Raw genomic sequence first — 27,480 nt, 5'->3', positions numbered from 1 at the left:
GCAATGTGCCTCACTCTTTCAAATGGACCCTCCTCATCTCTGTCTGGATCTCACCCATATGCAATTACTTTCCTCCTCTCCTCCGCGTCCTCCCGCGCAGTAACATAATCATCCTCATTAACATCACTCGCCTCCTCCCACAGCTTCTCAAACTCTTCATAACCATCTCCCGGGACCGCCCAGATACTTTCTCTCAGTCTCTTATGCCGCTCCCTATCCTCCTCAATTCTCTGCTCAATCTGGCGCTTGTCCATGCGCTGCCCGCCATTCTTGCCAGCCCCAGCCGCGGGGCTATCTTTACCCTCGCCTCCAATATCCATAGCCATGAACGGATGCGCCACCTCTCTTGACTTGAGCACAGCTTCGAGTTCCTGCACCGTTTCTCGTAGGAGGATATTTAGGTTCTCTAGCGTCTTGAGGACTTTGCGCACAACACGGATGTTTGCGCCTTCTTCGCCTACGACGCACTCAACGACAGCGAGAATGTCACGCTGTAGCATGCGAACGTAGCCCATCGCACTACTGTCTCCCGCATTGTTTTCTTTGACCGCGTATTCGCAGAGACATTCGATGAAGAACATGATGTTTGCGCGTATATTCATGTTGTTTCGTTCCAGCTGTTCGAGAATACAGGAATGCAAGTCTTCGTCCATTTCGCGGTTTTTCAGCGCGTACAGAGCAGCTTTTTGAAGCGATGTGTGGGATGCGCTCAGGTGTGAGAGAAGCGTTGTGAAGCGTTGGCGGACTTCGAAGGGATCGGCCATGGTGGACGGGTTGTTTGACTGACGAGTACCGAAGGCAAATTTAGTTATCGGGTTTGTGAGTGGGATCCGGGGGGCGGTGTTGGCCGTAAATCAGCAGTAGGCCGATAAACTATCGTCTGATGTTTGTTGGAGTGGAGAACTTCCGCAGCAACTACAACGCGCATATCGTCGGCTTGGTGGTCATAGCTTAAGGTGCATTTAACGTGGGGAAAAGTCGCCGATCTCGCGCTGAATCCCCAGTCAGCACTTCCTTTTGTATTCACTCAACACCACCCAAGAAACACTATCAAACAAGGGAATTCAAGATGGCGGACACTCAGGAATCCAAGCCTTTGACATTGACCGTTCTCGGTTCAGGTACGTTCCCATCCCACTATATTTATCTTTCTTCGCCCCGCATCACACTCATAAGATAAATGACTGGCCACACGCCTGTGTCAAGAAGTTGTAACGACAGTCTCACAACACCATACTCTTCTCGTTTTCTCTTGAGATTCTGCAGGAGCCTCCTATGCTCTTCAAAGAATAACTCTGCAATCACGAACCCTCAACACATCCACCTCACGACCAAAGACCAAAGACTAACCATCACCCCCAGGAACAATGGGCATAGCAATCATGGGTGGCGTAATGTCCTCCCTCGCCTCCGCCCGCACTAAAGCCACCATCGACCCCTCGTCTGCCCCAAAAGACGTCCCCAACCTCTCCAACTTCATCGCCTGCGACCAATGGGCCCCCGCCGAACAAAACGTCCGCAAAGCCCTCGGCCATTACAACTTCCCCCTGCAAACCCTCACAAACGAGAATCTCAAGGGCGTCCAACAAGCAGACATCGTCCTGCTAAGCTGCAAGCCTCACGGCTTCAAGACGATTCTCGGTGAGGAAGGCATGAGGGATGCGCTCAAGGGTAAAGTCCTGGTCAGCATATTGGCAGGCGTCACCCGCGAACAAATCGAAGCCTTCCTCTACCCGGATGGCCCTGAAAAAGCGGAAAACGCATGCAGAGTCGTCCGCGTAATGCCCAACACGGCATCCTTCGTCGGCGAATCCATGTCTGTGATTCAGACTTCTGATCCGCCGCTTAGCGATGCACAGGCTAAGCTTGTGGAATTCGTATTTAGCTCCATTGGTCGCGTTACTACGCTGCCACCTGCAAACATGGATGTTGCAACTGCGCTATGTGGGTCTGGACCTGCTTTCTTTGCGTTGATGCTTGAGGCGGCGGCGGATGGTGCCGTGGCTATGGGGTTGCCGAGAGCGGAAGCACAGATGATGGCGGCACAGACTATGAGGGGAACCACGGGTTTGGTGCTGAACGGTGAGCATCCAGCTGTGCTCAAGGATAAGGTATCGACGCCAGGCGGCTGCACGATCGGCGGTCTGATGTCGCTCGAGGAAGACGGTGTCAGAGGCTCTGTTGCAAAGGCCATCCGGGAAGCCACTGTCGTAGCATCAAGACTGGGTGGTGAGCAAAAGGAATTTGTAAACCACAGGCGGTAAATACGTATGCAATCCCATAGACACACACATATAAGTTAGTAAATGATACCACGAACCACCAAAGCACGGCTTGCGAGTTTGTTTCCCTCTCGAGATGATTTTCATTATTCAGATTCTAAGAAAGGTGGCATGCCCACGCCTCATGACAGCATCGCATGCATCCTTTTAGTTTCTCACTCTCCTCGCCATAAGCAAGTGACAGGAAAAGGGTATAATACAAAAAGAAAGCAGAGTAGCCATCCCAGATCATCTCTCCCCCAATGACTTGATTAATACAATCCCCAGATCCGTCTCTCTTTCTCACTTCCTAGCATATGGCAGATGGCAACGCATCGAAGTGCGAGGCTATCGCCTTTCTCTTTCTCGCTCCATCATTTCTCGCTCTACATCGCCTTCGGTTCTTACGCCTCCGCGTCTGGCTTTGGCGTTTTTCCTTAGACCGGCGGTGAACAGGTTTGCAATGTTGTCATCGCCGATGGCACCGCTCTTGCGTCGCTTGTCGCGGTGGGAAGCGGGTCCGGTAGGAGGTTTGACATCGGCTTTTGGTCCTTTGGGGACAGAAGGTTCATCGTCGAGGTCGTCGCGGGAACGCTTGGTGGAGAGGGTAGGGCGGGAAGATGTGGAGGAGATGCGGGAGTGGAGAGATTTACTTGAGGGCTTTTCGACGCGGTCACGACTGTCACGCTCGCGAGCATTACGCTCCCTTTCAGCAGCGTAGTGGTCTTGTGTGGTTTCCTTTTCTTTTGCGGATGGTCCAGTCGGTGGTGTAGAAACAGAGCTTACGCTGCTCCTTCGGCGGTGATCTCGAGAGTCGCTGCTGCGGTCCTTGTTGCGATCAGCAGCGGGACCTTTCGGGGGCTGGAATGCTCGAGGGCCGCTAGGTGGTTGTGTAGGGGGTGCCATGGCGTTCTTCGAACGACCTTTGATACTGAAGCCATTTGCTGATGGACCAGTAGGGGCGTTCAGAGGAGGCGAAACGACACGCTTCTTCATCATTTGGCCAACAACATCTTCTTCTTTCTCAGTTGCCGAAGGCCTCTCTTTTCGATCACGGTCATCATCGCGACGTTCGCGGTCACGGTCTTTACGGCTGCGGCGAGAGGAGCGGTACTTGTCGTCCTCGTAATCACGTTCTTCTTCTTCGGCGTCACGGTCACGGCGGCGGCGGCGTTCCTTGTCCTTGTCTCGTGAGCGATCTTTCTCGCGGTCATAGTCATAGTCACGCTCGCGCTCTTTGCGATCCTTACGATCCCGCTCACGTTCCTTGTCGCGCGATCGGTCGCGTGATCGGTCACGATGCCTGTCTTTATCGCGACTCCTTTGCCTACGCCGCGAGTTGCCATCAGAGTCCTTTTCGCCGTTGAGATACGCATCATCATCGTCATACTTGTCCTCATTGCGAGGCGATCGAGAACGGTGGCGGCGTCGATGTTCTCTACTTCGCTCGCGATGTGACCGTGAGGAGCGGTGCTTGTCCTTGTCACGACGGCTGCTGCGATACTTGGAGTCTGCTGAAGCGCTTCGCGTTCGATCGCCACGGCTGCTCCTCTCGTCACGGTACCGATCATCCTGCTCCTGCTCACGGTCGTCGTAACGCGACGAACGGTGGTGCTTGCGCTCTTTGCGGCTGTCGTGATCATCCTCTGACGGCGTCAGTGATCGAGCACGGCCGTCACGTCTAGAATGGCGATCCGCAGAACGTGATCGCTCACGATGCGCATCTCGGTCTTCGTCTCTCGCTCGAGATCGAGACCGGGACCGCGTAGGTGACCGCTCCTTGACGCGCATACTTTCATCTCGCAAAGGCGATTTGCTGTATGGTAGTTAGTCATGAAAGCCCAATGTTGGTTGAAAGATGACCTACGATCGAACCCTGCGCTGTGGACTAATCGGCGCAACTTCTTGAATAGATGCAACACTTTTAGGCGGCGGCGGCGGAGGTGCCTGAGCATACCGACCGCTGTTGACACGACTTGAGAATCCAGTGTTGGGCCGGCCTTCTCGCATCGCACGTGGTCCGGTGGGTGCGCCTTTGACCCCGACACCAATAGGCTCCGTGGGTTGACCTGTCAAAACTGTCGCCGCACCGTAAGCGCCACTATTGAAGCCGCCACGAGGACCGAAATTGCCGTTGTATCCCATGTTCATATTCATGTTCATGTTCATGCTAGGATCGAACGGCGCGTTCATATGCTGAGCCGGGAACTGGTTCATCATTCCTGCTGCGTATGGCATACCCATGCCATTACCCATCATTGACTGATCATAATCTTGCATATCTGCACCACCTGTGTCGACAGTTTGGATTGGTTTCAGCCCATCGTCCTGCGCCGGCTCTTTGGCACTCTCTCCTGTATCATCAGTATTGTTGGCAGCGGCCTGATTTGCATTAAGACCGGAGCCAGCACCATGATTCGTCGCCTCAACAGAAACTGCAACAGATTCGCTATTTTCCTTACCTTCTTCAGTTGGCTCTGTGGAGACCTTGTCCTGCTCGCCTTCGGCCTTGGCCTCAGTAGCAGTGTTGGCGTTTCCATCAGGCGACTGGCCGTCACGCTGCGTAGGAAGATTCGTGTCAGTTGGAGTGTTCCAAGATTTGCCAACCCGATTATTCGAGTTGGGCCGAGAATTCTGGTGAAAAGAACGTACGTTTTCCGAAGGACCGCCGTGGCTTGTCGGACGGGTATTCGCGCCCTGGAAACCAGGGCCAAAGCCTCCCTGGCTGCCATTCCTGTTGTTTCGTTGGGCATGTGCTCCCCCTTGATTGGCATGGAAACGATTCTGGTTCTGGTTTGGGAAATTATTCTTGGGGAACTGGTTCATCATCTCGGGATATGCTCCAGATTGATTATAGCCACCCATCTGATTGGGCCCGCTGAAGTTTCCATAGCCACCGCCCATCCCATTCCAACCATTACCAAAGCCGCCTCCATACTGCATCATGTTCATGGCAGACATGTCGTTCATGCCCATGTTTCCCCCAAAGTTGCCGTACATGCCGTTCATGCTGTTAAAGTCTGGATGAAAATTAGCAGTTGGTCGCTTGTCGGAATTTTCAGTGATACAACGTACCCATGGGATTCATACCATTCCAATTGCCGTTGGCCATCATGTTAGGCATGCCGTTCCAGCCCATACCGTTGTTGAAGCCACCTTGAGCAGGAAAACCGAAACCCATTTGACTTTGCATATTGTTCATCATGGGATTGGTGCCTGTCATGCCATTGACGCCGGGGGTGTTGCCTGGCTCTTCCGTCGAGTCGTCCGCTGCTGCAGGCTCCGTGCCTTTCGATACATTTTGCGATGTTGTAGCCTCAGTGGGAGAATTGACCTGATATTGGTTAGTAAACGCGACAGATCGAGTTAAAGACACTTGATGTTCATTTGCATGTGCAGCAACGGGTTTTGCATTCTTCAAGAAATGGATGCTCTTCGCCTTGTTCTCTTCTTTTCCTCTTTCTTTACTGTACGATCCCACCATGCTAACACGCGAAGAACAAGATAGACATTGGTTACCTACTTCGTTCGGTTGAGCAGAGGCCGAGCCGGCGCGCTGAACAGTCTCTTCCGCATTCCCCACAGAGCCAGCGGCTTCTTCAGCGACACCATCCTCTGCCTTGAGTGGTTCCTCAATGCTGTCTACAGGCTTCTCTATGCTCTCGCTCACTGGCTGCACTTCGGGTGCGGCTGGTGTCGCCTCAACAGGAGGGGTAGCTGTCTGTGCCGCAGCCTTGGCCTCTTCCTTCTTCTTCTGTTTTTGCAGCCATACGCGCATGGTGTTGCGGAGAGACTTATTGATCGCACACGAATCTGCCTCGAGCGGCGAATGGTCACACGACGGACACGTGGTAGGAAACTGGAGATTTGCCTGGCCTAGAAAATGTTAGTGGGCGGCGATTCTGCTACAGCTTGGCGGTGAATTGTTCGTACATGATGAGCAGACTGATTTTGCGCAGCAAATCAGCTTGTATGAGTCGAAAGCTAGCTGATTGCATAGAGCGCAGAAGAAGTTCTTGGGAAAGGCAGACGTGGGGAGTGAGCTATGCATGTTAGTAACAGTGAAGAAGAAAGCAGCAGAGAAGCGCTTACAGAGCGAGGTCCTTCAGCTCATCGGCGAGCGGCGCCGCCTTGGGGTCTGCTGCCGAGTTTGCCATGGTGAGGTTGTGCAAGTTCGCGACTTTGGCTTAGGCTGCCGCGCAAACAACTGAGACTGCCGTCGGGCGCGGGGCTTTATTCCATTAAAAAGATAAGAGGGTAAAGAGGGGAGAAGAAAGATGAAGCAAGATGATTCCTCGGTGCAGGCACAGGCAAGCAGACGAGGGGGATTGCAGTCGCAGTCGCAGTCGCAGTCGTTGGTGTTTGCCGAGTGACAACTGCGTGCCGCGCGCAAGTTTTCCGGGCGTCGCGATCAACCGCCTGGTCCGTGCCCACAAACTCTAACCGTCGTCACGTGCTCACCGTCTTCCGCATACGGAAGAGCGCGTGCACGGTATTCCGCTTTCACCCTCTGTCTTGCCCTTCAGCTCGCATTCTAGCTGACCTGGAAGGGCCTTCTATACAACAATGACGCGTGTCCTGGTCAGCGAACGGGCATTGAGTTTTAACGGCTGTGGCGCTAATCGGTTGTGGCTTAGCTAGACCCTTGACGGCGTCATCACCATTGTCACTCGACATGGCGCAGACAGACAAAGAAAGCTCACTGACTTCATTTTTATGTATTTCTTGCCAAGATGATCCTGGGACAGATCTCCTACCTGGACTGCATCGCTTTCCTAGTCTTTCTTGCCCCTCAATTGCTGATTCAAATCGGCATCATCCCCCTTTTGACATGGCTTCTCCCCCAGCTACCTTTTCTTAGTGAGTACACATCATCGCTGTTCTCCAATGTACTGATTCTCATAGCTTTCAAAGTTCTTGTCATACCGATTCAATTCATCCATGAGAGATTTCTCGTCCCTCTTGAACAACGTGCACCATGGGTCAGGAAAGCAACACCATTCCAAGACCTGGTCATCCGCTTTGTTCGCTATGCCTTTGCCAATATGCCAGCCTTCCTCGGTAGAGTCTTTTTCTCGAAGCAAGTCTCACTGCCTTTCCTGAGATTCCGCATGTTGCGCCACGGCGTTGTCACCAGTCCCATCAGGTGGACCGACATCACGCGACCAAACTTCAAGGGCGTATGGATCGTGCATAACCAGCAAGAGCAGCCCGACTTGATTGTTTACTACTGTCATGGTGGTGGCTTCTCCATGGGAAGCAGTTACTTCTACATGGAATTTTTGCTTGCCTGGGTTGCACTACTCAAAGCCGCTGGATACCGGAATCCTGCCCTCTTTGCCCTGGAATACACCCTTGTGCCAGACGCCACATATCCTACTCAACTCCATGAAACCTTAGCCGGATATGAATATGTGCTTTCTTTGGCCCAGTCCTCGACTCGCATTGTCGTTGGTGGAGACTCGGCTGGCGCAACGTTGATGCTAAGCTTCCTGCTTTATCTGTCCGAGCATACCGAGCTTCGACACCAAAAGCCCGGTCTTGCGATTATGATCAGCCCATGGGTCAGCATTGTATCGCCCGAGAATAGGAATACCGCGTCAGACTATCTCAACAGCTCCTCACTGGAACAATATGGCCGACAGTACATTGGAAGCAAAGTCTCGCCCGACGATGCCATGGTTTCGCCTGGAAATTGTAAAGACATCCAGAAGTGGACGGAAGCTTCGCCAGAAAAGGGTTGGTACTTTTTGTACGGCAGCGAGGAGGTGCTCGGGCCAGAAACAAGGAATCTGATTGCATTGCTGGAGAAGACGGGGAAGGAGGTGGATACTTGGGAAGAAAAGGGCGGGATACACGCATGGCCGGTTGCCAGTCTTTACCTGGGTGAGACCAAGGAGGCGAGGCTGAGCGGCTTGAAGAGCGTTGTCGGTGCCATCAAGGAAAGGATTCATTAATAGCTTAATATAGATTCATGTACATTCAAAGGAAGATTCTATACAAGTTCCCGTGTTGCCCATCATCATGATTCGTTTCTCCCACTCCTACCAATTTACACTGTATGATTGACACAAGGCAAAATCCGGTCATGGAAACGTACCTGTCGACTTCGCGTCCCTTATGGCCCCCTATAGCAACGAGAAATAAAGCTCAAACAACCTCTGATAATCCGGAACCCCCCAGCCCTGTTAGGAGATCTCACCCCGGTGCCACCGGAAACCCTTGCGTCCCACAACCAAGATTACTCCCACTAACAACATCTCTAAAAACCTGAAGATTGCTATACAGCACATGGTGAGGAACACCAACAGTTCCCTTCCTAATCTTCCTCCGCTCATCCACAATACGCGCGAGCATCATACCCATGAGCATCATAGACACGTTTATACCACCACCTGGCGATTGTGGCGCGCCCAGAAATGGTATGTTCAACAGTCGGGTCAAGTGTTGGACCGAGATTTCATGTGTGCAGTTGGACGTGTTTTCCCGGGCTTTGGAGACTCTCAATGGGTCTATTTCCCGTTTTGATGGACTCTGTGGTTGTCAAGCACCTGCTTGCCGTTGGGTCGTTGTAGATGAACTGTCGCAATTTTGGGCTCGTCAGAAGGGGAAAACTAGCTACTTTTTTGATGTCGGGATGTGTTATATTGTTGCTATAAATTCCCTGAAGCATGTAACCAGTTAATCACAGATTCCGTTGTGTGTTGGGGAGGCCTGAATGCTTCAATAATTTGTTCCGCAGTCCAGTACTGTAGAGCGCACCGAGCATCCCTGTGCGTCATCAGTGTGTAGAGTTCTGTGATCAGCTATTAATCTGCGTAAGACCCTATAAGGATGATGTATATGTAATGCATTTGGTATCTAAGTACAATAAGAGCAGCGAACTGCACAGGAGAAATGAAGTCAAGAATCATCGCGCTTGTTGTCTGGTCCAGCCATAGAGGTCAAACCGATCGTTGGTGTAGTGTTGAAGCTCGAGATGGAAGCCCTGCTCTTTCCCTGCTCGCTGTAATCCCAGTGCCCTGGTAGCCTTTTGGGCGGCATCGAGGAGAGAGTCGAAACCCTTGTCGTGTTTTGATAAGTTGTCGATGGTAAGCTGATCAAAGGTAGTCTGGTGGGGCTTTGGCGGAGGGGCGGTAAGGTGGGCCGGCGGATCCATGGGCTGATATGTGATTGGCTGTGTCACAGCCACTACAGCGCCTCCATCATCGTCCGTGTGCAGTGTAGTACTACCGTATGTATGAACAGCAACACATTGAAAAAAGTAGTTACAGCACATTTATAGAAACGTTCCAAGTGATTCAAGGGTGAGTTCAGTGTATGATGGGGAGATGATGGTGCGATTAGGAAAGAAGAATAGACTCACGGGTAGGTGATTTCTTCGTGAACAGTGTGTGCCGCCATCTTTGTTGGAGTCAAGGATGTGATTTGAGGATTTCCAGGGACGGTAGAGCAGGTGGTAAGAATATCAGGTGTAAAATCTATATGGAGATGCAAGTTTGAACAGGAAAATGGACATGTACTTATAGCGCACAAGAGCGATTATTTTTGACCGACGGAGACTACAACGTATAGATGCTTATCATGCCTCCGTGGTAAAAAAAAAAAGGCCAATAGGAGGGCTAGCTACCAGCCAACAAGAGGACCAGCCGCCAACCAGATCTTCCTCTCGTCGCTTCGATAGGGGTCTTGGGCTACCTCCGTGCAGGCACATGTGTAGTTGAATGTCTCGAGACCCACTGCGGCTGTACGTCAATGTACAGACGCTTGGACAACTTGCATCGTCAAACAAACCGACTGTCGCGTGGCTAAAGTACAATGTGGTCAATGCATGTGCTCAACCTTGTATATAGCCAATCATATGGACAGCAGCATGGCGTCCCAGACGACGTTGATTGTCTCGGGGAACTGAAACCACTTCCAAATATAGGTAGCGCGGGATGCGGGCGCTGGGATGTCGCCTAAATCTACAGCTTGGCCGCCCGAAAAGACCGTTGCCTGCTTTTTGCCTTTTGGTTGCCTGGTAGCCTGTTGGCGCACAAGGACCGCACAAGAACCGCTACAGAGCCATATATAAACTACCCCACAGATTCATTGTCGCTCACCCCACTACTACCAAGTAGGTGTCTCTCGTCGCAATCGTCTACTCTTTCACCCTTTTTTATTGCGCCCTTCGCCTACCGTCCACATTACGCATACCTGAGCTGCTCATTTCTTGTCTGACAGCGACAAGTTCACCCAAGTCACCGTTGTCGGACCTACGTTCCTCCGCCGGAACCTCTACGTAGAGTCCGAGTCTGGCAACATTACTACGGATCGCAGTGTTAACGATGCCACCAGCGCACTCATCGAATCCCACACACTACCCAAGACATCGCGTCAGCTGTTCAGTACACCAGTCTCAGTTCCAAAGTTGCCGAAAGACTTGACATGTCGTGCATGGCTGACATGGCGGTCACATATTCCTATAATGATCAGATCTAAACCTGGCGTCGTTCCTGTGGCAGCGATACGAAGAGCAAAGACAAGCGCAGTGTGCTAGGGCTGACTTTCTAATCAAATGGATGATATTGGTCTGTCTTTAGGGTGGGTTGAGACAACGTTAACGTTCATGCAAGCAAACCACACGACTAGCTACTGGATTTGTCATCGCAGAACAAAACAGCCATTTTCGCATGATACATGTTGTGGTGGTGAGGGTATAGTATCGAATCTATTGTGACATTTGTACAACAATCTCACTAAACATTCATTGCTAGCGATAGACTCAACGGCAAAATTTGATGCGAAAGCATTATCGGCAGAATATTCTACATCTATCGAGATACACGGCGTTTGATTCCGCGGTCTAAGCTTGTCCGTTTCTCCATCCGGCGATGTCAGCGTCTCCTTAGCTTTGGCGGACATCCTATACTTAGCCCAGCAGCTCAGCAGCTCCACCAGATCCATCATTGTGTGTTTTGACCACACGTATGCTTCAGCTGCTTTTCTTAATTCCGGCATTGCCCCGTAGTAAGTTTTGAATCGGCAGTCTACCATCTAGTCCATCCAATTATCGAGTATGTTTATACGTCCAATTATTCTCGCCTTTCCTTCCGATACTACTGGCTGTGGATCAATGGGAGTTTTCTGGGGAACACCAGGGCTGCGTTTTTCATTACTTGGGCTCATTTTTCGATCACTGTTCAAGAGCCGAATCTTTGTAGTGGTGTGCAACGAAATTCGTCAAGACTTGTACGAGGCAGACAAATGGAAGGATGGGCGTGTCTTCTTTTCTCGCCGATGATAGATCCAATCAGGTAACCTGCTTACTTGCTGTTCATTTCCATTCTGTTCCAAATCAATCGACTTCGTCGGTGTAATGCAATAGGTAAGTGTCATTCGACTTCGTTGATTTGCGTTGTTTGACAATACCTCTAGTGCTTACGTTTATGCAGCAATATAACTTCCGTGCCATTTCCCTTGATTCACTAGATTTTGAAGAGTACAACTATGATTTTCACCACAATATTAATGTGGTAAAGTATGAAGAAATATTTACTCTTAGTAGACTGGGTGTAGAGATTTGTTTGAACACTAACTCGTCTTTGGAAATCATGGGGCCCAGTAACTCATGTCCGTGCAACAGACTCAAGGGTAAACCCAGCAATGATGTTACAGGTGCAAAGTGACTACAAAGGTTATATTTCATTAACTCAAAACTTTGATCGGAGGATTAGTCAGACAAATCAGCGGATACAGGGATTTGGTAACACGACCACTGTCGAATCCACTAAGCAAATGCATAGCTACAGTGTCTTGCCGCCTATTTGCGCTCCGCTGGGACGATACATGCACTGCGCTCATACCAGAGGCGGCATCGCACGAAACGCTTCCTCATAGCATGCGGAAATGTTTCCTCCAGCGGCCAACGCTTCATCAGTAGATAAAGATTGACAGCTACCCTGAACTTTTCCTGAATCACATTCAAAAACACCTTCTTCCCTCAACAAACGCTTTACCCATCCACCTATCATGAAGCTCCTCGCCATCCTTTCCGCACTCTGCGCTACCTCTACCGCAATCCTGATCCAACACGGAGACGGATCCTTGGTCAGATACGAAGAAGGCGCTCTCATCAACAGAGTAAATTATCCTGACTGTTGCAAACTTCCTGTGGGTAGTTTCGATCCCTGCAAGTGTTCGACTGGCTGTGAACCCCCGGATGGACAATCCTGCAATGTAAGTACAGATTACAAAGTAGGTTATGGTTTGAAAGGGATGCTGATGTCTTGAATCAGCCTTACTGCTGCCGTTAAAGCGGTGAGTGATCGAATCTGTGCCGGAAAATGGGATATCGGCTATGAGAATATTACACCATGACTCAGGATCGACAGTTCGGAAGTTACCTTTCTCTGATGTAAAACTTGGGGGTGTTGGTATTGTGGTGTAGTAGTAGTAGTAGTGCGTGAGGAAGTTACAGGTCAAAAATGGGGATTTCTACTCGGCGCAGATGGTCTTTCCTTCTTCAATCGATCCTACCGTGGCGACCAATTTAAATAGCTGATCAACTTTTCAATCACGGGCCTCACCTTCGGGCTTTTGGAGAACGATATCTTATTCACCCCACAACATACAATGCACTGCTTCTTTACTCGAGTTCGTACGCCTTCTCGCAAGACTCTGATTTCCCATCGAAAAAAACAACAACAACATCCATGTCGCACAGCATAAACACCTCAACCAGCCCTTTCCATCACTCAACTACCCCAGCCCTTTCTCTGGGTTGAATTTCCACGTTAAGCGCTCTCTTCTCCCAAAACATAAAATTATTCTGCAACCCAAAATCACCAACCTGCTCAGCTGCCTCTAAATCAAACCTGAAAAACAGCCGTGCCAACGTCAAGCGCATGATTGCCCACGCGAGCTTTTGCCCCATGCACTTGTGGCGTCCGAGTAGGAACGGCACAAACGCATCGATGCGATCAGAAGGATACGGTGAGTTAGTTAGAAAGCGTTCTGGGACGAACAGATCGGGATCGGTAAAGTTTATGGTGGAGCGGAAGGTCGGGTATTGGTTTACGGAGACGAAAGTCTATGCTGTGTTAGTGGTGGAATGTTATATGGTGTTTTTTTTTGGAGGGAACTTACATTGCCTGGTATGTATTGACCACAGATAATCTCACCTTCTGTCGGAGTGATGCGAGGTAGACCCACTGCTACTGGGGGACCCATTCGGATGCCCTCTTGGATCACGGCATCGAGATAATCCAGCTTACCCACACTGGTAATGCTGATGTCTTGTTCGCTCCTGAAATTCTCGCGGATCTCTGATACGACTTTCGTCAAAGCAGCTGAGTTTTGCAGAAGTTGCGTAAGTATCGCTGTAAGCGAAGTGCTCGTAGTCTCACTCCCCGCAAAAATTAACACAGTCATGTTCGTTTCAATCTCTTCATCTGGAATCTTTGTCTCCCCCTTGTCTTGATTGTACGCCAGGATCGAGCCTACGTAGTCCTGGGTCTTTTCCTTATGCTCCATCGCGAGACGCTGCATGAACTTCGCATGAGCCAGTTCCTTATGGTATTTCATCTTCTCCATGATCCCCCTTGGCATAGCGAGTTTCAGCAGTTTATTCAGAGGGCGAAAGAAGTTGATTGAAGCCATGAGCGCGATGCCTTTGCCGAAACTGCAACTGATTTCGACCCAGGGGTGTGCACGCCCGGCTGCTACGCTGCCAAAGGATTCGCCGAAAGAGAGGATGCCCGAGATATCGAAAGTCAGCCAGTTGAACCAATCTGTGAAGTTTACAATTGCGGATCCGCCGCCCTGCTTAGTTGCTTCGCTGAGCTTCTGTATCATGGTTTCAACAAGACCTTCAAGTAAAGGTGCATGTTCGGTGATCGCATGCTCGGTAAACGCCCTAGTAAGTGCTCTGCGATTTCGCAAATGCGTTGCTTCATCCGTACTGACAATGCTAATAGGACGATGTTCTTCTTCTTGACCAGCCCACACACGGTTCTTTGGGATGTTGCGATTACCGTAGATGTCCTTCCAGGCTTCGGGGTCGATGTAAGACAGCTCATCAGGAGCGACTCGCACGACTGGGCCGTATTGCTGGTGAAACTGGGCGAGCTTGAGGTGGTACGTCCCTGATTGCATGGAATGGGACCAGGCGAGGCGAGTGGCAGCCCACCATTTTGGTCCGGGGTAGTGTCGGAGTGGGTGTAGGAAGATGTTATACAGTATCTTGAACAGAATCTGGGAATGGTAAGTAAGATTCTTCCCTATTTAGATATTTTTAGAGTTTAGTAACTTACCGAAGAGGTTACACCAAATGCACCAAAAGCTAGAAGATTCAGAATATGGCTCATGGTGAATGTACGACTTGATTGTGGCCATGAGCTATGTCCAGACGTTGAGTTTAAGTATGTATAGTATCATGTCCCTCGTTGAATCGGCTACCCGCTCTTCGGGATCTCGGTATCTCGCTGGCAGGATCGAGGATGATGTCACGCCATCCTAGGCGGAACATGGGTCTAATTGGGCGCCATGAATGCCATAGTTAGATGACATGTTTTGGGAATCTAAATCTTTGGGATGAATACGATCTGAAGTTACTGAATGCATACAGAATGGGACAAGAGAGGTAATGAATTGATCAATTTTCATGTACACTCATGAAAACGATGTTTTTCACAGAACGTACTACGTATGAACATACAAGCATGCAATGTGAAGAATAGCATGCGGTAATTATTGTATTATGCTTCAGCTCGTTTTTTGTATTCGTAATGAAGCCGAAATCTGTTGCCTTGTGTTGAATTTTCTGTGTACATTTAAAATAGTAATACCAATATGTTACTGAACGTCTAAAAACGATCGCGCTAGGATGTTAAGTCATGCAAAGAAGTCGCCTCCCACGCTCTGTATAACAAAACTCAAAGTAACAAATGAAATCAAAAAAAAACCTCCAACCCAACCCACAATGAAATCTCTTTTTTCTTTACTTACTCCGCCATCCGCGACACGACGACTGGTTCCTCAACCAGAAAGGCCCAGAAGAAGATTTCTTCACAATTTAGTATCTTCTTCTGCCCAAAAAACCCATTCTCGCATGTATGCAAGCCTTACAAATACCATTTACTGTTGCTGTAGCGCCGACTCTGAGTCTCGAATACGGCGATAATTTGATTGCCGCAGAGAAAGAGAAAGGGCATGTTGTAGAATGGCAAAGTGGCGATAATCATGTTCTGCGAAGCAAAAAACAAACGAACAAAGTAAAAAAAGACCGAAACAAGCGTTGAAAAATCAAGGTGCAGGGCCGACGACTGAGAAAGAACGAGTAGAAGCATCGTAGGAAATCCATCGGTTATGCTGTACATGGGGTTAGACATAAAACGCACATCTCCACGTACCGACTTACTTTTGCAATCGCATAACCCAACCTGAGGACTCTATTGATACGATTCTTAACCGTACTCGCCGGCTCGAGATATCTTTCCTCTTCATCGCGCTCCCTGGAAAACCAATTCTTGGGGAAATATCGGTGCGCCCAGATCAAGCCTCTGGCAAGGTAATCTTCGGGAAGTGGCAGCTCGTCCGGTCTCTCATCGTCTGCTGGAAACAAGGCTGCAGAAAGCAAGGTGTCGATGTTTTCTGACTGTCTGGTGTTCGTCTGGGAGTGAGATTGAGATTCTGTTTTCAATAACGTATTGAGAAAAGTGACGAGATCGGACCAGGGTGTGTCCTTGATGAGGTTAGGAACGTATGCGCAGGAAGAAAAGGATGAAAGAGAAGTGAGATATGAGAGCATGATGTTGACGTGCAACAGCACGTTCTTGTCGCCAAGTCTGCGGAGGGCGAGGGCAAATGTGTCGTTTGAAAGGAGCTGGGCATTCTTGAACGTCTGTTGCGCAGCGAGCTGTTCTAGCTTCCCTTGGATCTGGCTCGGGGTGACGGAAGGCTGAGTCGGGTCCTGCTGCTCTATTGTAGATGCTGTACGTGGCTTCTCTTCTGGAGCAGTAGAAGGAGAGGTTTTGGCTCTCTCTTGAAGCTCGATGAGGTAAGCTTGGCGGAGAGCATTGTCGTCAACGCCGTAGTCAAACCAACCCGCAATGTTCGTAACGGCGACCCATACGCCTTGATCCTTCCACTTTGCCGTAACTCGACCAATATAGTTATCCAAGCTACCCAGAAAGTCGGTCTTGGCCTTTAAGAATTCTTCCGACGGCCTGCCATCATTGACAGAACGTCCCAAAAACTGTAAACCATGGGGTTTGATAAAGCTGATATCAATGGGAAGGGCGTGCGGAAGACTAGCGGCGTTGTGATCAACAACAGGATCCAGAAGAGTCCGGATGGACTCGCGCGCACTTCCAAAGGGCTTGACGCAAGTCAAAGACCGGGAATAGTAGTAGATCTGCTGGAGAGCGTTGGGTCTCGCCAGAATCGCCAAATGGTGGTATAAACGTCCAACGATTGGGTTTTTGTCGGCTGCTTTCGTATACCAGGATCGTGCTACGCCTGCCCAAGTGTCGCGATCACGGACGTCCTCATCCTCGATAGCCATACGGTATCTCCCCAGATCGCCTAAACATTCGATCCAAGTATCTTCAAATGCAGGGACTGTCTCGTAAAGTAACGCCATCATCTGATACGCCAAATATATGAAAGCCAGCATATAATCCATGCTGTCGGGAAGACGACGCCGAAGTAACTCCAAAAAGGAATGAATGCCATGCTTCCACATACGCGCGGGCATGGAATACTTAGCTGCAAGGCGACGAAGCGCCGGAGAAGCGGAAGGATGTTGACTAGCTAGAAAGAAATCGTGATGCTCATGTAGGAGGGTGCGATGTAAAGCTATCAATGCCTGCCAGTGATCAGGGGGTAGCTTTGTGTTAGGGTCCTGTACAGCCGCAGCTTGGGCACGATCAACGTGTATACACTTATTTTCAACCATAGCGAGTCCAGCGTAAATGGACTTAACCTCAGATGCAAGTTGCTCTTGTGATATCGGACGGGAATCCGGCTGTAACAAGAGGTCAGGGTACCGCTCATCATACTGCGGATGACTAGTAAGAGTGGGTTGACGGGAAGCATTTTGGGGGTTTTGCGTGCTCCGCTGTTGTGCACGAACTGGGGATCTAGGTTGAGGAGACTGGAGCTTAGTGCCCTTTGTCGCTTCGGCTGACCACGCGCTGGCTGACCACGTGCTGGACGGCTCAGGCGTGGACCGACGAGGCGACGAGGTGCCTTTGGCATTTTGTTTAGGATTAAATAATCGCGGGTCAGGTGACTCTGATCTTACTTTATCCGAAGTAACACCATAGGGATTTTTTCTTGAATAATCCGAGTCATTGACGTCGAGGCCGGAGGGGGTTTTTCCCCTATGACCAAAGGCTTCATGCTCTGCTGGCCTTTTGCGTCCAGACGGAGATGAATTAGGAACAGACCCTTTTCCAGAGCCCAAGGTAAGGGTTGCAATGTCCGGCGCGGAGTGGTCCCCTGCAGTTGCAATGGATGAATGTTCCATCCTTTTAACAATGTCAGATGTTGACATGGTACGTGGGGGCTGAACTTTCTTACTTCAACTCGGCTGCTAAGTCGTGAAATTTTGCCTGTGCCTGCTGCGGGCTTAATCCGTCAAAGTCCGAAGAATGCTCCGCCTTGCCGTGATCGTACAGCTGGCCCCAGCTCTGGAACACTCGGCCCCTGTGATCCGGATAGGGACACAGAAGCCCAGAGGCTGCCAGCTCAGCCCGACCTTTCTGATTCCTCAGCGTCTGGGCATACGTGGTGTGGTCAGCGCTCATTTTGTGGCTGGCTGTCTCACGTGGAATTTTCAGATTGGTGTTTTCGTCTGCGGGGTTGGCGTGTGTCTAGCGATTGGCTTACATGCCCCTAAGCACTCTGAGGCTGATTGTGAGGTATCCCTTCTCGAATTCAAGTCTCTGCCTTGATTTCGCGCTCTATCGTACATAAACAGGTACGAGGCATTAGGGTGTCAAAACAGACAGTAGGAAAGACGCAGAGAGTCCGCTCGAGCTGAGAACAACGTTCCATACGACGGGAAAGGCGATTTCGCGTTTGGTCAGCCCAATGAGTTGAGAAAGATGGAAAGATGACACTGTATGAAGTGAAGAAGAGCTATGGTAGAGCCATGAGGCCGTTTCTCCTCTCTGCACAGCGTGTTGCTACTGATCTATACCCGCTAGCGGCTCTGTGGCCGCCAACCAGGCAACCAGAAGGCAAAAAGGCAAAAAAGCAGGCAACCACCCGGGTAAGTGGTGCGGCAGGTATGCGTCCTTCGTTCAGCCCCTGCACACCAACCTTCCGGTTGCGGCGCTTGCTGTCAGGCAAATTCCATGGGAGACGCATCCTAGATATATGCGTTAGAAGTGGGCGCCTACTGACGGTGCGGCTCAGCGGATGATGAGATGATGCCCGTCCTGTTCTACCCCACTCATCTGCCACGTCGCAGTACTAGGCGCCAGGTAGTCTCAAAGACGCTGCGACGAGCTCTGCACCAAGGACTGATACCGCCTGGTTAGCATCAGAGCTACTTCGCATTTCCGTATTTACCAGTGGAACAGGCACATTTCATCTGCGCGTAACGCTACACAATTAAAGAGCCATCGGAACACGCCCATTTCTCCTCAACGGACCATCGAGATAGCCGACGTGCGGTTGCCTACGTATCAATGGTAGCACCATAGGAACAGAAGTACGCCAGTCTTTTTAGCTATTCGACTGGAATTATACACGTGTCTTTATGCAACACGAAAAGAGTTTGCTTGACGGCCACGCTGGTCGCTTTCGACTTATGAAAAGGCACATCATACATCCGGTATTGCTACAGACCACGACTGCAGGCACCCGACCATAGATATTGCAAATGCAATATTTCCCGAGTGGCGTTTCTCACGCTTAGCATGTGCGTACATGTGGAAAGACTTGTTCTCTCAAAATACAGCTGATCTTCAGCCATGCAAACATACGTACAATGTTGAGGAGAAAGACCGTCATCATCCCAACCCTTGGTAATGATTTCAGTCCTCCATCACGAGACGGGCCATTTGAGGTCGAAAAAAATGCCGGTCAAACCATGGGGCCACAACACAGCAGCAAACGCATTCAGTTCCTGTGGTAGATTGATCCAAAGGATTCCCTCTTTCCAGACACCACCTGACAAGTTGTACGACACTCAATGATGAGATTAACGAAGCCTACATCGAATCATGCACCTGCTATTGATATCACTCCTCATGATCAAAAACGATCATGTTCACCGGATCATAATAGCATCGTCATACTGCTCTCTCGCTATTGGAGTCTCTCGGGGTTCTCTAGTCCACCATCCGGAGTACAACGGATCTGTATAACTGGTTAACCACAAAGATTCGTACCGAATACTTCTATTAAACCTGCTGCCTGCTTCTTCTGATATTTGGTTGATTACCATTCTCGGTATTCAGTCCTGAGGTATGACGGAGTGGTGAGACACTGTTCCTTGTTCTAGATGGAACGAGATGCTGCTAGTATGGCACACTGAGCGGCCTCCAGGCAACACAGGGTTTCACGTGTATGCAAATGTTTGAGCCACGAAAGTGCAAGAACACCAACATCCTCACAGAAACGTGGTCCTCTTACGAAATGATGCGTGGGAGCTGAAATCTGATAGACGTATCGTTTGATCATATTCGAATGTTGGCATAGAGTAAAGCGGGGTCGGGCGATATCTCTTGTTCCCCAGCCAGTCAAAGCCGCCGCGGAACCCCGACTGCTTCCGCGCCCTAGACCGTGGTGTGACCGCTACTATTCGTCTGTATTTACTTTATCCAACTAACAAAGAATCCTCGTGCATAGATCATAGCGTCATCACAAGGCATCGACGAATAGCCTGTAGAGCAGCAGGGCCAAGTTGAGAAGGCTTATCTTGAGGCAGTAGACTGCAGCATAAAACATACATCCAGTTTCAGCCATATAATACTTCTGGGCGGCAAGGCTGAATGGTGAACGTCGCAAAATTGATATCAATATCAACAACGAGGCTGAAATATGTGCGTACTGCAGCCATGTCCCCTTCATTGTCCTTTGTTAGTCGGTCAGCCTACAATATAAAAACAAAATTAATAATGCCTCTTGTTGGGAACACCGTATCACAGGGATCTGCAGAAATGGCAACTTGAATGGACACGGAAAATCAATTACCGAGAATCGGGGCCAAAACTTTGGACTCTGAGAGACTCTAAGACTAAACTGTCGCTCCCTCCATAAGAAAACTGGTACACTCTCGCCGGGCCATCCCCCTTTCATCGGACGATTTAGTTGCTAGAAGCGGGATATATCGGCGAGAATGTGTGCGATTTTTCGTGTAGAAGGAGTACTATCAGACTTGGGGCTGAAAGAGTGGGGTGAACTATACCGAACCATAGTTCTCTACTAGTGCCGAACCATGCAGTCAGCGTTCCTGAACTCTTACACATGTGGATCCTCTCTCATGGGAGGCCTCCCCTCCGGCTTGCAAAGTGACATATCCTACTTTTGGATCAGTGTAAGGCAAGCAATATATCAACACCAACAACCCACGCTCAGGACACCAGACTGAGCGAGCGTATGACTGGTAAAGCAATATGCGCCTTGGATAAGCCACTCTATACTGCAGCAAAAAGCATATGGGCTCACATCTACGCCTATGAGGTCATCACATGATCTTTATATATACCGATCAGTGCAGTTATCATAGCATACTACCAATAGCAAAGAGCATCCCCCCACCCTCCCTCCACCTAAATCGGTAAGAGCTGTACAACACATTTTCTAGATTGTTTTATGTGCCCTACATCACTATCAAGCAGGGTTTAGAGAAGCATATATAGTCCTCCAGAATCACGATGCTGCACGATCATGTTCGAGTAAATGATGATACCGTAGAACAAGTGTTCGACAAAGGTGAAGAATACATGGACGGTACTCTATGCAGATACGATGCGCCACATGCTGCAATCGCAATCTCGCATCTGAGAAAGCACCAATCATTTGCTTTTCCCCTATAATTGCTTTTCGCTATATCACATCTGACAACAGTGAAGCAGATGCTTGGCAAAATGCGGAAAGTAATCAGATAGTCCTCCAGACAATGACGCGATTTTTTCTTAAATTTCCCGAGCCAATAACTATATCTTTGCATCTGTGTGATCACGGGCGGATGGATGACGAAGTGGGGCATTGGTAATTATCAGGGCGCGATTCAGGCTGCAATCGCAATTAGGCAATCGTTTGGGGCCAAAACTCAACGAGCTGAATGGATCGATTTACTACACAATTGGTGATGTTGAAGAACTCGAATGCAGGTCATATCACGCTGCTTCGAGTAATCCATAGTTCGCATTGTTGCAAACCATCTGCCTCGATCATCACGATCAGGTAGAGACAATGTCATCTCCAAATGCAGCTGTTGACATGGCGAATGTCTCGGTGGTCAGCTGCAAATATGTATGTCATACGGCGAGTCCGAGTGGAAAGACGCATTTGTAGTTTGCCTCAGGAATAGAAAAGAATCCCAGCCACATATTCAAGAGGCTGAGAACATGCGCGAAAACGATGATGTGAATGGTGCGAGTCCCTCGAGCTGAGAACTATACGCGAGGCTATAGTAGGGGGCTCATCCAATCGTTCTCAGCATAGGACATGATCTTTAAACATTCAACTGCCGAAATAAGAGTGCCTAGTTTTTCAACATATTGGGTTAGTGCCAGTACCAAATAGGGATATCAATGATGGGGCCTTGTGCACGCTTTGTTAAAATGTGGTGGGCAGCGACGGGAGTACCAGCGACGCTCACCGGACTGGGCACGGACAACATTTGGTGTCATTCAGCTCGATGTTCTAGGACAACACTCACGCCATAGTCTTCATGGAGAATAGACTCACCGACTATGATTCAATAATATTTGTAAGTATAGTGGAAATTTCTTCCTCGTGTCCACGGGAGGACGCTGCTGATGCTGTAGAAGTGATTCCTCCTTCTTTTCCATATTCCATATGCTCCGAAGATATGCAAAATACACACTCACAGGGACCCGAGCAAGAGTTTGCACCCATTCCCAAAGCCTGTTCAATTGCACCGCTACCAGATTGCTGGATCTGCCCTTGGAGATGCTTGGTTCACAGCATACAACATGACTTCCTTCAGCTTTTGCTCTACACCATCCATCTAGCTCACTGCCTCAATGCATCCTGGTCGAATACGTACGGTGAACTCAGACGAAGGAGCGGTCAACACGCGAAAAAACGCCTCAATATCCATGACAACCCCTAGACCTGTACGCAGGTCTAGCTCTGTTACCGGCCTCCTTTACCACATTTCAGCAAGCCAGCGCATCCCCCTGAGAATCAGTTACGACACAGCCTTGAAATACGTGTTCGTTAAGAACGGGGAATCATAGCGATAGGATGCTGTTCCGAGATTCTCATACACTGCTGACGACGAATCAAAGTGGCTGTGCCGCTCAAGACCCAGTGGCAAGGTGGCGAATTGAATCGCCTTCACTGCCGATGGACCTGATCATTGATTCTCATTGATGCGCGCGATATGTCAATGGCGCTTATTCAGGAGGGTGAGATGGAGAGGGAAATAGGGAAATGCCCTCGTGCTTATGAAGGAGCCCGTGCCCATAGTGCAGGCCATGAGTGGGACCTGCGTGAGGACAGAAATGGTCCATTTTCCTCACACCTCAGACATTGCATTCAAAGATTTCAAGGACAATAGCACTAGGGTAAGTAGGCTGAAGTTTAAAGGTCCTATCGGATAACGCACGCGAGGCCGATGGTTCTCCTCAACAATGGCGCAAAGCGGAGCTGCGAATACGGGGTAGAACGCGTTGCCCCTAAAATGACCGCAGATAGGGCGAAAATTTTCAGCCTTCTGAAGATGAACAGAGTGATTTGATGATATCATGTCCTACGCGTCAATTGACAGGACTCGAATCACCTTATCAAGTAAGTATGCAGAGCGAGAGCAGTTATGGATGATCGACGACTCGGCACCCCGCAGCGTTGCCCAGACAGTGAATCGCACTAGGAGGGCCAAGCAGATGATTTCACAGCCTTAGATTGTGAAGCCGCACGCGCCAAAATCGAAACACATTGCAAAAGCCTCGAACAGTCCATCCGAGAGATTGAATAGAATTGGAATTCAAGGAGTAGATGACACAAGCAGTGATATGGGCCAGCCGAGGCAGACAACGTGACAAAAAGAAGGGCCGACTGGGGGCTACGCTGCGATCTGCAGACGAGATACTATATATAACGGGCCGTCCGGAATGCGGAGCACAATTGATGCAAGAACTTCGCGTTCTGGGCACCCGTAAATGACTGAGACGCCTGTCCGCAGAACAATTGCTGCACCGGGACGTCTGCACTGAGAGAGTCCTCGCCAACTCGCCCCGCATGCCATTTTCCAAGCTCAGCGAGCAACAGCAAGCTTTTATTGCCAATCGCGCCAGAGTCTGGGAAGTAAGACGCTTTTGCCAAGTCTTACCCTCCGTCGCCAAATACGTGCGCGGAGCAGACACTAGCTTTACAAGCAAGCCATCAAAGCCAGATGAGTGCTCGGAGAATGAGCCGGACGGCGCGCTTGCTGCCCTGCTGCGATGTCTGGTGCATCGAACGGGCGCCGACTTAGCCATGATCAGCCTGTTGGATGATCACACCCAGTATTTTGTATCAGGCGCCAGCCGTGCCAACTTCAACGACATCAAGGTCACGCTTGGTGAGCATGCCGAACCACACAGTCTCTAGACACGCTCTTCCCACTTCCTAGGCTAATCACGCCAGAACAGACTCGACCAGATGGTATGGCTGCGAATCGGTTTCCCATCATGGGGGCCTGTGCGAGCGCACCATCACAATGCAGAACCTTCCTGGAAACATGGCCTTGTATGAGGAGCTCGACATGGCTCAAATAGACAGGACTAAAGATCTGCCATTTGTAACAGGTGACATTGCCAAGTTTCGGTACTATGCAGGCGTCCCTTTGAACCCATACGGCGGCCCAAACATTGGCACTGTCTTTATCTTTTGCGAGACGCCGTCAGAGACAGGTCTCTCTGACGCAAATCGTGCGTACATGTTCGAAATAACCTCGCACATTATCAAACATCTTGAACAAGCCGTTGAGGCATTGGAGGGCAAGAGAGTAATGAAGTTCAACAAAACCGTTGCTTCGTTGTTGGATACTGAATTGTCGTCAAAGCTTACTGCGGACGCCCTGAATGAATCAGCTTCTGATATTCAGGCTGAGCAGAATGATGCCATGGTATCCAATCTGTATACTGAAGCTACGTTGCGTCTCTACCAACTGGCAGCAAACCTGCTCAATGACACTTTTGAATTCGACGGCGTTAGAATTCACGAAGTAGATCAATTTGGAAGTTACACCAACCACAACCCAGATTGGAATGGATCCAAGATCTTAGCACAGCATCTTGGGCCCATGGAGCAGCCGCCTGTAGATCCATCACAAGCCTTGCTCGAGAGACTGCTGGACATGTTTCCGCAAGGCTGTGTGATTCAGATGCTGGAAGGTCCAGACAGCATTGTTGCCGCTACAAACGCAGGCAAAGTAGTGCTTGTGATAGACCAGCTCATCTCCACTGAACTACCACAAATTTTCCCCAACGCCAAGCAGATAATTGTGATGCCCTTGTGGGACACACATCGCGAGCGCAATATAGGGGCTGTTCTGGGCTTTGCCAACGACCAGTCCAGAGTCTACCTAGGATCAACAGATCTTTGGTCCATCTCTGCGCTCTGCACAACACTCATGACACAGGTACGCCGTCTCGAAGTGCAGGCCATGGATAGAATCAAATCTGATTTTCTTGGTTCCATGTCCCACGAAATGCGGACGCCTCTGCATGGAATTCTTTCGGCACTGGAGCTCCTCTCTGACACGCCTTATAACGCTGATCAACGGGATCTCCTCGAAACCGCACGATACAGCGGCATTTCACTGCTCAACACGATTGAGCATGTGTTACATTTCAGCAAGATCAGCTCTACAGCGCGGGTTCTAGATGAGACACGCTCGAATGGATCGAGTATGTGGAGTCCGCAGCAATCTAGCCCCAGATATACTCAGACGGCGGCTATGCCCACCAGGAAGCACACATCGAAGATGATCAATGTATGTGAAGAATCATTTCAACAAGAGACGAGAAGGCTTCGCCTCAAAGATGCCATGCAGTCTCAGTTTTCTAGCCCCAGTCAGCGCTTCTACAGTCGGGCGTCATCACCCTCACCATCAGTACGCTCAGATGGAACGAATCATCACCCTGTCATATTGTTCGATACGAATGTTGCTTCTTCCTGCGTCCTTACGGCTGTTGCCAGCTTCCGGGCAGTCTTCACACACTTGCTAGTAAGAAAGGTGCCTTACGCATCCCCACTGTATGTAAGCTGACAGGCGTAAAGAACAATGCCATAAAATTCAACTGTCCTACAGGATGCGTCCGCGTGTCTCTGGACGTCGACGAGACGTCATGCACGCTTTGCTTCACCGATGCAGGTAAAGGGATTAACCCGGACTTTCTTCGCCATTCCATCTTCGATGCGTTTTCGCAGGAGGATCCTCTAGTTGAAGGAACGGGACTCGGACTTTCCATAGTCAAGCGCACAGTCACTGCGCTGGGCGGTCAACTTGATGTCGATTCCAAGGAAACACGTGGCTCTACATTTACGGTCAAATTCCCTTCACAGCGGGTGGTCTTTGATCCAAGTCACGTGCTGGAACTTGGAGGCAGCAGCCTACCTGAGCTCCAACTGAGCGTGTTCGCGCCAAGCCGGTGGACATCAGAAGGCGGAATGAGGGGCTCTCGGTGTACCGAAATGCTTTTGGCGTCACTTACCCGAAGTCTGAGTCGATGGTTCCAGGTGACAATCACACCATGGGAGTCCTCCAGCACGGACTTGCGGCTGCTGATTGTCTTAGAAGAGGACTTGGCCGACGCAAGGCGAACGTATGGGGATGCATTTGATCACGCCCGATGCATTGTGCTTTGTCCGGACCTTCAGGCCTCCCCCACCCCAGGTATATCACCTCTGGATGGTACCACTTCTATCATTGGCCCGGTCACGCTGTCCAACCTCCAGGATGCGTTGGCAGGTTTGTTTCCGGACTTGATTACGGTTTCAGACCCCCACGATGACGTTGAGCCATTGCGTGGCTCGATGGGAGATTCAATTAAAACAACCTTGGTTAGGGGTCGACAGAGAGAGGAGAACAACAACATAACGCCTGGAGACGGATCGTTCCAGGGGATGTATACGATAAGGGAAGCACCGTATCAGGGGAATGATACTACTGATGAAGTACCGTTGGGAGCAACATCTAGAACAGGCTCCACAGAACCACTGGATAGACAAACGGCTGATACAGCTGCAAAGTTAGCCATCAACCATGTGGATGGGAATGCGCAGACAAAGGAGTTGGTAGTGCCAACCCCTTCCTTGTCCTCAAAACCCAATTTGAGAGAGCCAAAGCTGCTACTGGTGGACGACAACCCGGTAAATCTTAAAGTACTGGGAATGTACGCGCGAAAGTGCAGCAAGACGGCGGCAAAGTCTGTTGATGGGGGCCAGAAAGCGATTGACGCATTCAAGACCGCATTCTTTGACGAGGACAACACTGCACAGCATTTTGACCTCATCTTTCTCGATTTATCTATGCCCGAGGTTTCGGGATTCGATGTTGCGAGGCAGATACGTGAGATTGAGACCAAGTGGGAAAGGAGGTCTCGGGTTTACATATGTGCGCTTACGGGACTGTCGAGCGACAAGGACCGGAACGCTGCTTATGCATCGGGCGTGGATCAATATCTAGTCAAGCCAGCGCGGCTGGATGATCTGCAGTGGGTTGTAGGGCTATGGCGAGATAGTCTAACTCCCAAGTGAATGGTACCGAGACTATGCTGTGCCCATGATGTTCTTGTTACACACACAATTTATTTACGCCCGGCGGCCAAGCCGAAAGGGCTACGAACGCTAGTCTAGCTTTACACTTCCTATGCTCAGTCTTGGTCTCCCTAGCCCATATGTCTTCTTTAGCCCACATCTTTATATAGCTTATCGTCTAAATCTAAGCCCTTACTTAATACCTTGGCACGCCTCTTCTCTATCTACGATCGCTCCTCATCAAGTGCTCGTGGGTTAGTATTGCTGATGGCAGACTGGCTCA

The 27,480-nt window shown here is 49.9% G+C and overlaps 12 protein-coding genes across 12 annotated transcripts; 6 read left to right on the top strand and 6 right to left on the bottom strand.

Annotated features, from left to right (window-relative positions):
• Positions 1-50: 50 nt before the first annotated feature.
• On the bottom strand, positions 51-764 carry COCVIDRAFT_19122 (hypothetical protein; the record flags this gene model as incomplete). The annotated part of the gene is made up of 1 exon (XM_014697376.1): positions 51-764. The coding sequence occupies one exon, from the start codon at positions 762-764 to the stop codon at positions 51-53; it is 714 nt and encodes a 237-aa protein (XP_014552862.1).
• A 305-nt stretch (positions 765-1,069) lies between these two features.
• On the top strand, positions 1,070-2,264 carry COCVIDRAFT_41004 (hypothetical protein; the record flags this gene model as incomplete). Its single annotated transcript, XM_014697388.1, has 2 exons — positions 1,070-1,121; positions 1,363-2,264. The coding sequence occupies 2 exons, from the start codon at positions 1,070-1,072 to the stop codon at positions 2,262-2,264; spliced, it is 954 nt and encodes a 317-aa protein (XP_014552874.1).
• A 345-nt stretch (positions 2,265-2,609) lies between these two features.
• Positions 2,610-6,418, bottom strand: COCVIDRAFT_109079 (hypothetical protein; the record flags this gene model as incomplete). Its single annotated transcript, XM_014697387.1, has 7 exons — positions 2,610-4,077; positions 4,129-4,820; positions 4,914-5,281; positions 5,337-5,577; positions 5,743-6,137; positions 6,195-6,304; positions 6,354-6,418. 7 exons carry the CDS (start codon positions 6,416-6,418, stop codon positions 2,610-2,612), a joined length of 3,339 nt encoding a protein of 1,112 aa, XP_014552873.1.
• A 346-nt stretch (positions 6,419-6,764) lies between these two features.
• Positions 6,765-6,938, bottom strand: COCVIDRAFT_109114 (hypothetical protein; the record flags this gene model as incomplete). Its single annotated transcript, XM_014697386.1, has 1 exon — positions 6,765-6,938. One exon carries the CDS (start codon positions 6,936-6,938, stop codon positions 6,765-6,767), a length of 174 nt encoding a protein of 57 aa, XP_014552872.1.
• Positions 6,939-6,994: 56 nt separating this feature from the next.
• On the top strand, positions 6,995-8,218 carry COCVIDRAFT_109131 (hypothetical protein; the record flags this gene model as incomplete). The annotated part of the gene is made up of 2 exons (XM_014697385.1): positions 6,995-7,121; positions 7,167-8,218. 2 exons carry the CDS (start codon positions 6,995-6,997, stop codon positions 8,216-8,218), a joined length of 1,179 nt encoding a protein of 392 aa, XP_014552871.1.
• A 334-nt stretch (positions 8,219-8,552) lies between these two features.
• On the top strand, positions 8,553-8,789 carry COCVIDRAFT_109098 (hypothetical protein; the record flags this gene model as incomplete). Its single annotated transcript, XM_014697384.1, has 1 exon — positions 8,553-8,789. The coding sequence occupies one exon, from the start codon at positions 8,553-8,555 to the stop codon at positions 8,787-8,789; it is 237 nt and encodes a 78-aa protein (XP_014552870.1).
• A 382-nt stretch (positions 8,790-9,171) lies between these two features.
• Positions 9,172-9,665, bottom strand: COCVIDRAFT_29798 (hypothetical protein; the record flags this gene model as incomplete). Its single annotated transcript, XM_014697383.1, has 2 exons — positions 9,172-9,490; positions 9,628-9,665. The coding sequence occupies 2 exons, from the start codon at positions 9,663-9,665 to the stop codon at positions 9,172-9,174; spliced, it is 357 nt and encodes a 118-aa protein (XP_014552869.1).
• A 3,331-nt stretch (positions 9,666-12,996) lies between these two features.
• Positions 12,997-14,611, bottom strand: COCVIDRAFT_19117 (hypothetical protein; the record flags this gene model as incomplete). The annotated part of the gene is made up of 3 exons (XM_014697375.1): positions 12,997-13,335; positions 13,392-14,498; positions 14,558-14,611. 3 exons carry the CDS (start codon positions 14,609-14,611, stop codon positions 12,997-12,999), a joined length of 1,500 nt encoding a protein of 499 aa, XP_014552861.1.
• Positions 14,612-15,548: 937 nt separating this feature from the next.
• COCVIDRAFT_109140 (hypothetical protein) lies at positions 15,549-18,055 on the bottom strand (the record flags this gene model as incomplete). Its single annotated transcript, XM_014697382.1, has 3 exons — positions 15,549-15,614; positions 15,664-17,776; positions 17,829-18,055. 3 exons carry the CDS (start codon positions 18,053-18,055, stop codon positions 15,549-15,551), a joined length of 2,406 nt encoding a protein of 801 aa, XP_014552868.1.
• A 4,419-nt stretch (positions 18,056-22,474) lies between these two features.
• COCVIDRAFT_109086 (hypothetical protein) lies at positions 22,475-22,690 on the top strand (the record flags this gene model as incomplete). Its single annotated transcript, XM_014697381.1, has 1 exon — positions 22,475-22,690. The coding sequence occupies one exon, from the start codon at positions 22,475-22,477 to the stop codon at positions 22,688-22,690; it is 216 nt and encodes a 71-aa protein (XP_014552867.1).
• Positions 22,691-23,693: 1,003 nt separating this feature from the next.
• COCVIDRAFT_40999 (hypothetical protein) lies at positions 23,694-24,044 on the top strand (the record flags this gene model as incomplete). The annotated part of the gene is made up of 1 exon (XM_014697380.1): positions 23,694-24,044. One exon carries the CDS (start codon positions 23,694-23,696, stop codon positions 24,042-24,044), a length of 351 nt encoding a protein of 116 aa, XP_014552866.1.
• A 109-nt stretch (positions 24,045-24,153) lies between these two features.
• COCVIDRAFT_40998 (hypothetical protein) lies at positions 24,154-27,197 on the top strand (the record flags this gene model as incomplete). The annotated part of the gene is made up of 2 exons (XM_014697379.1): positions 24,154-25,665; positions 25,704-27,197. The coding sequence occupies 2 exons, from the start codon at positions 24,154-24,156 to the stop codon at positions 27,195-27,197; spliced, it is 3,006 nt and encodes a 1,001-aa protein (XP_014552865.1).
• Between the last annotated feature and the right edge of the window lie 283 nt (positions 27,198-27,480).

Source organism: Bipolaris victoriae (genome assembly GCF_000527765.1).
Source record: "Bipolaris victoriae FI3 unplaced genomic scaffold scaffold_99, whole genome shotgun sequence".
NCBI lineage: Eukaryota > Fungi > Ascomycota > Dothideomycetes > Pleosporales > Pleosporaceae > Bipolaris > Bipolaris victoriae.
Note: the sequence above shows the minus strand (reverse complement) of the source record. Positions and strands in the feature narration are given on the sequence as shown.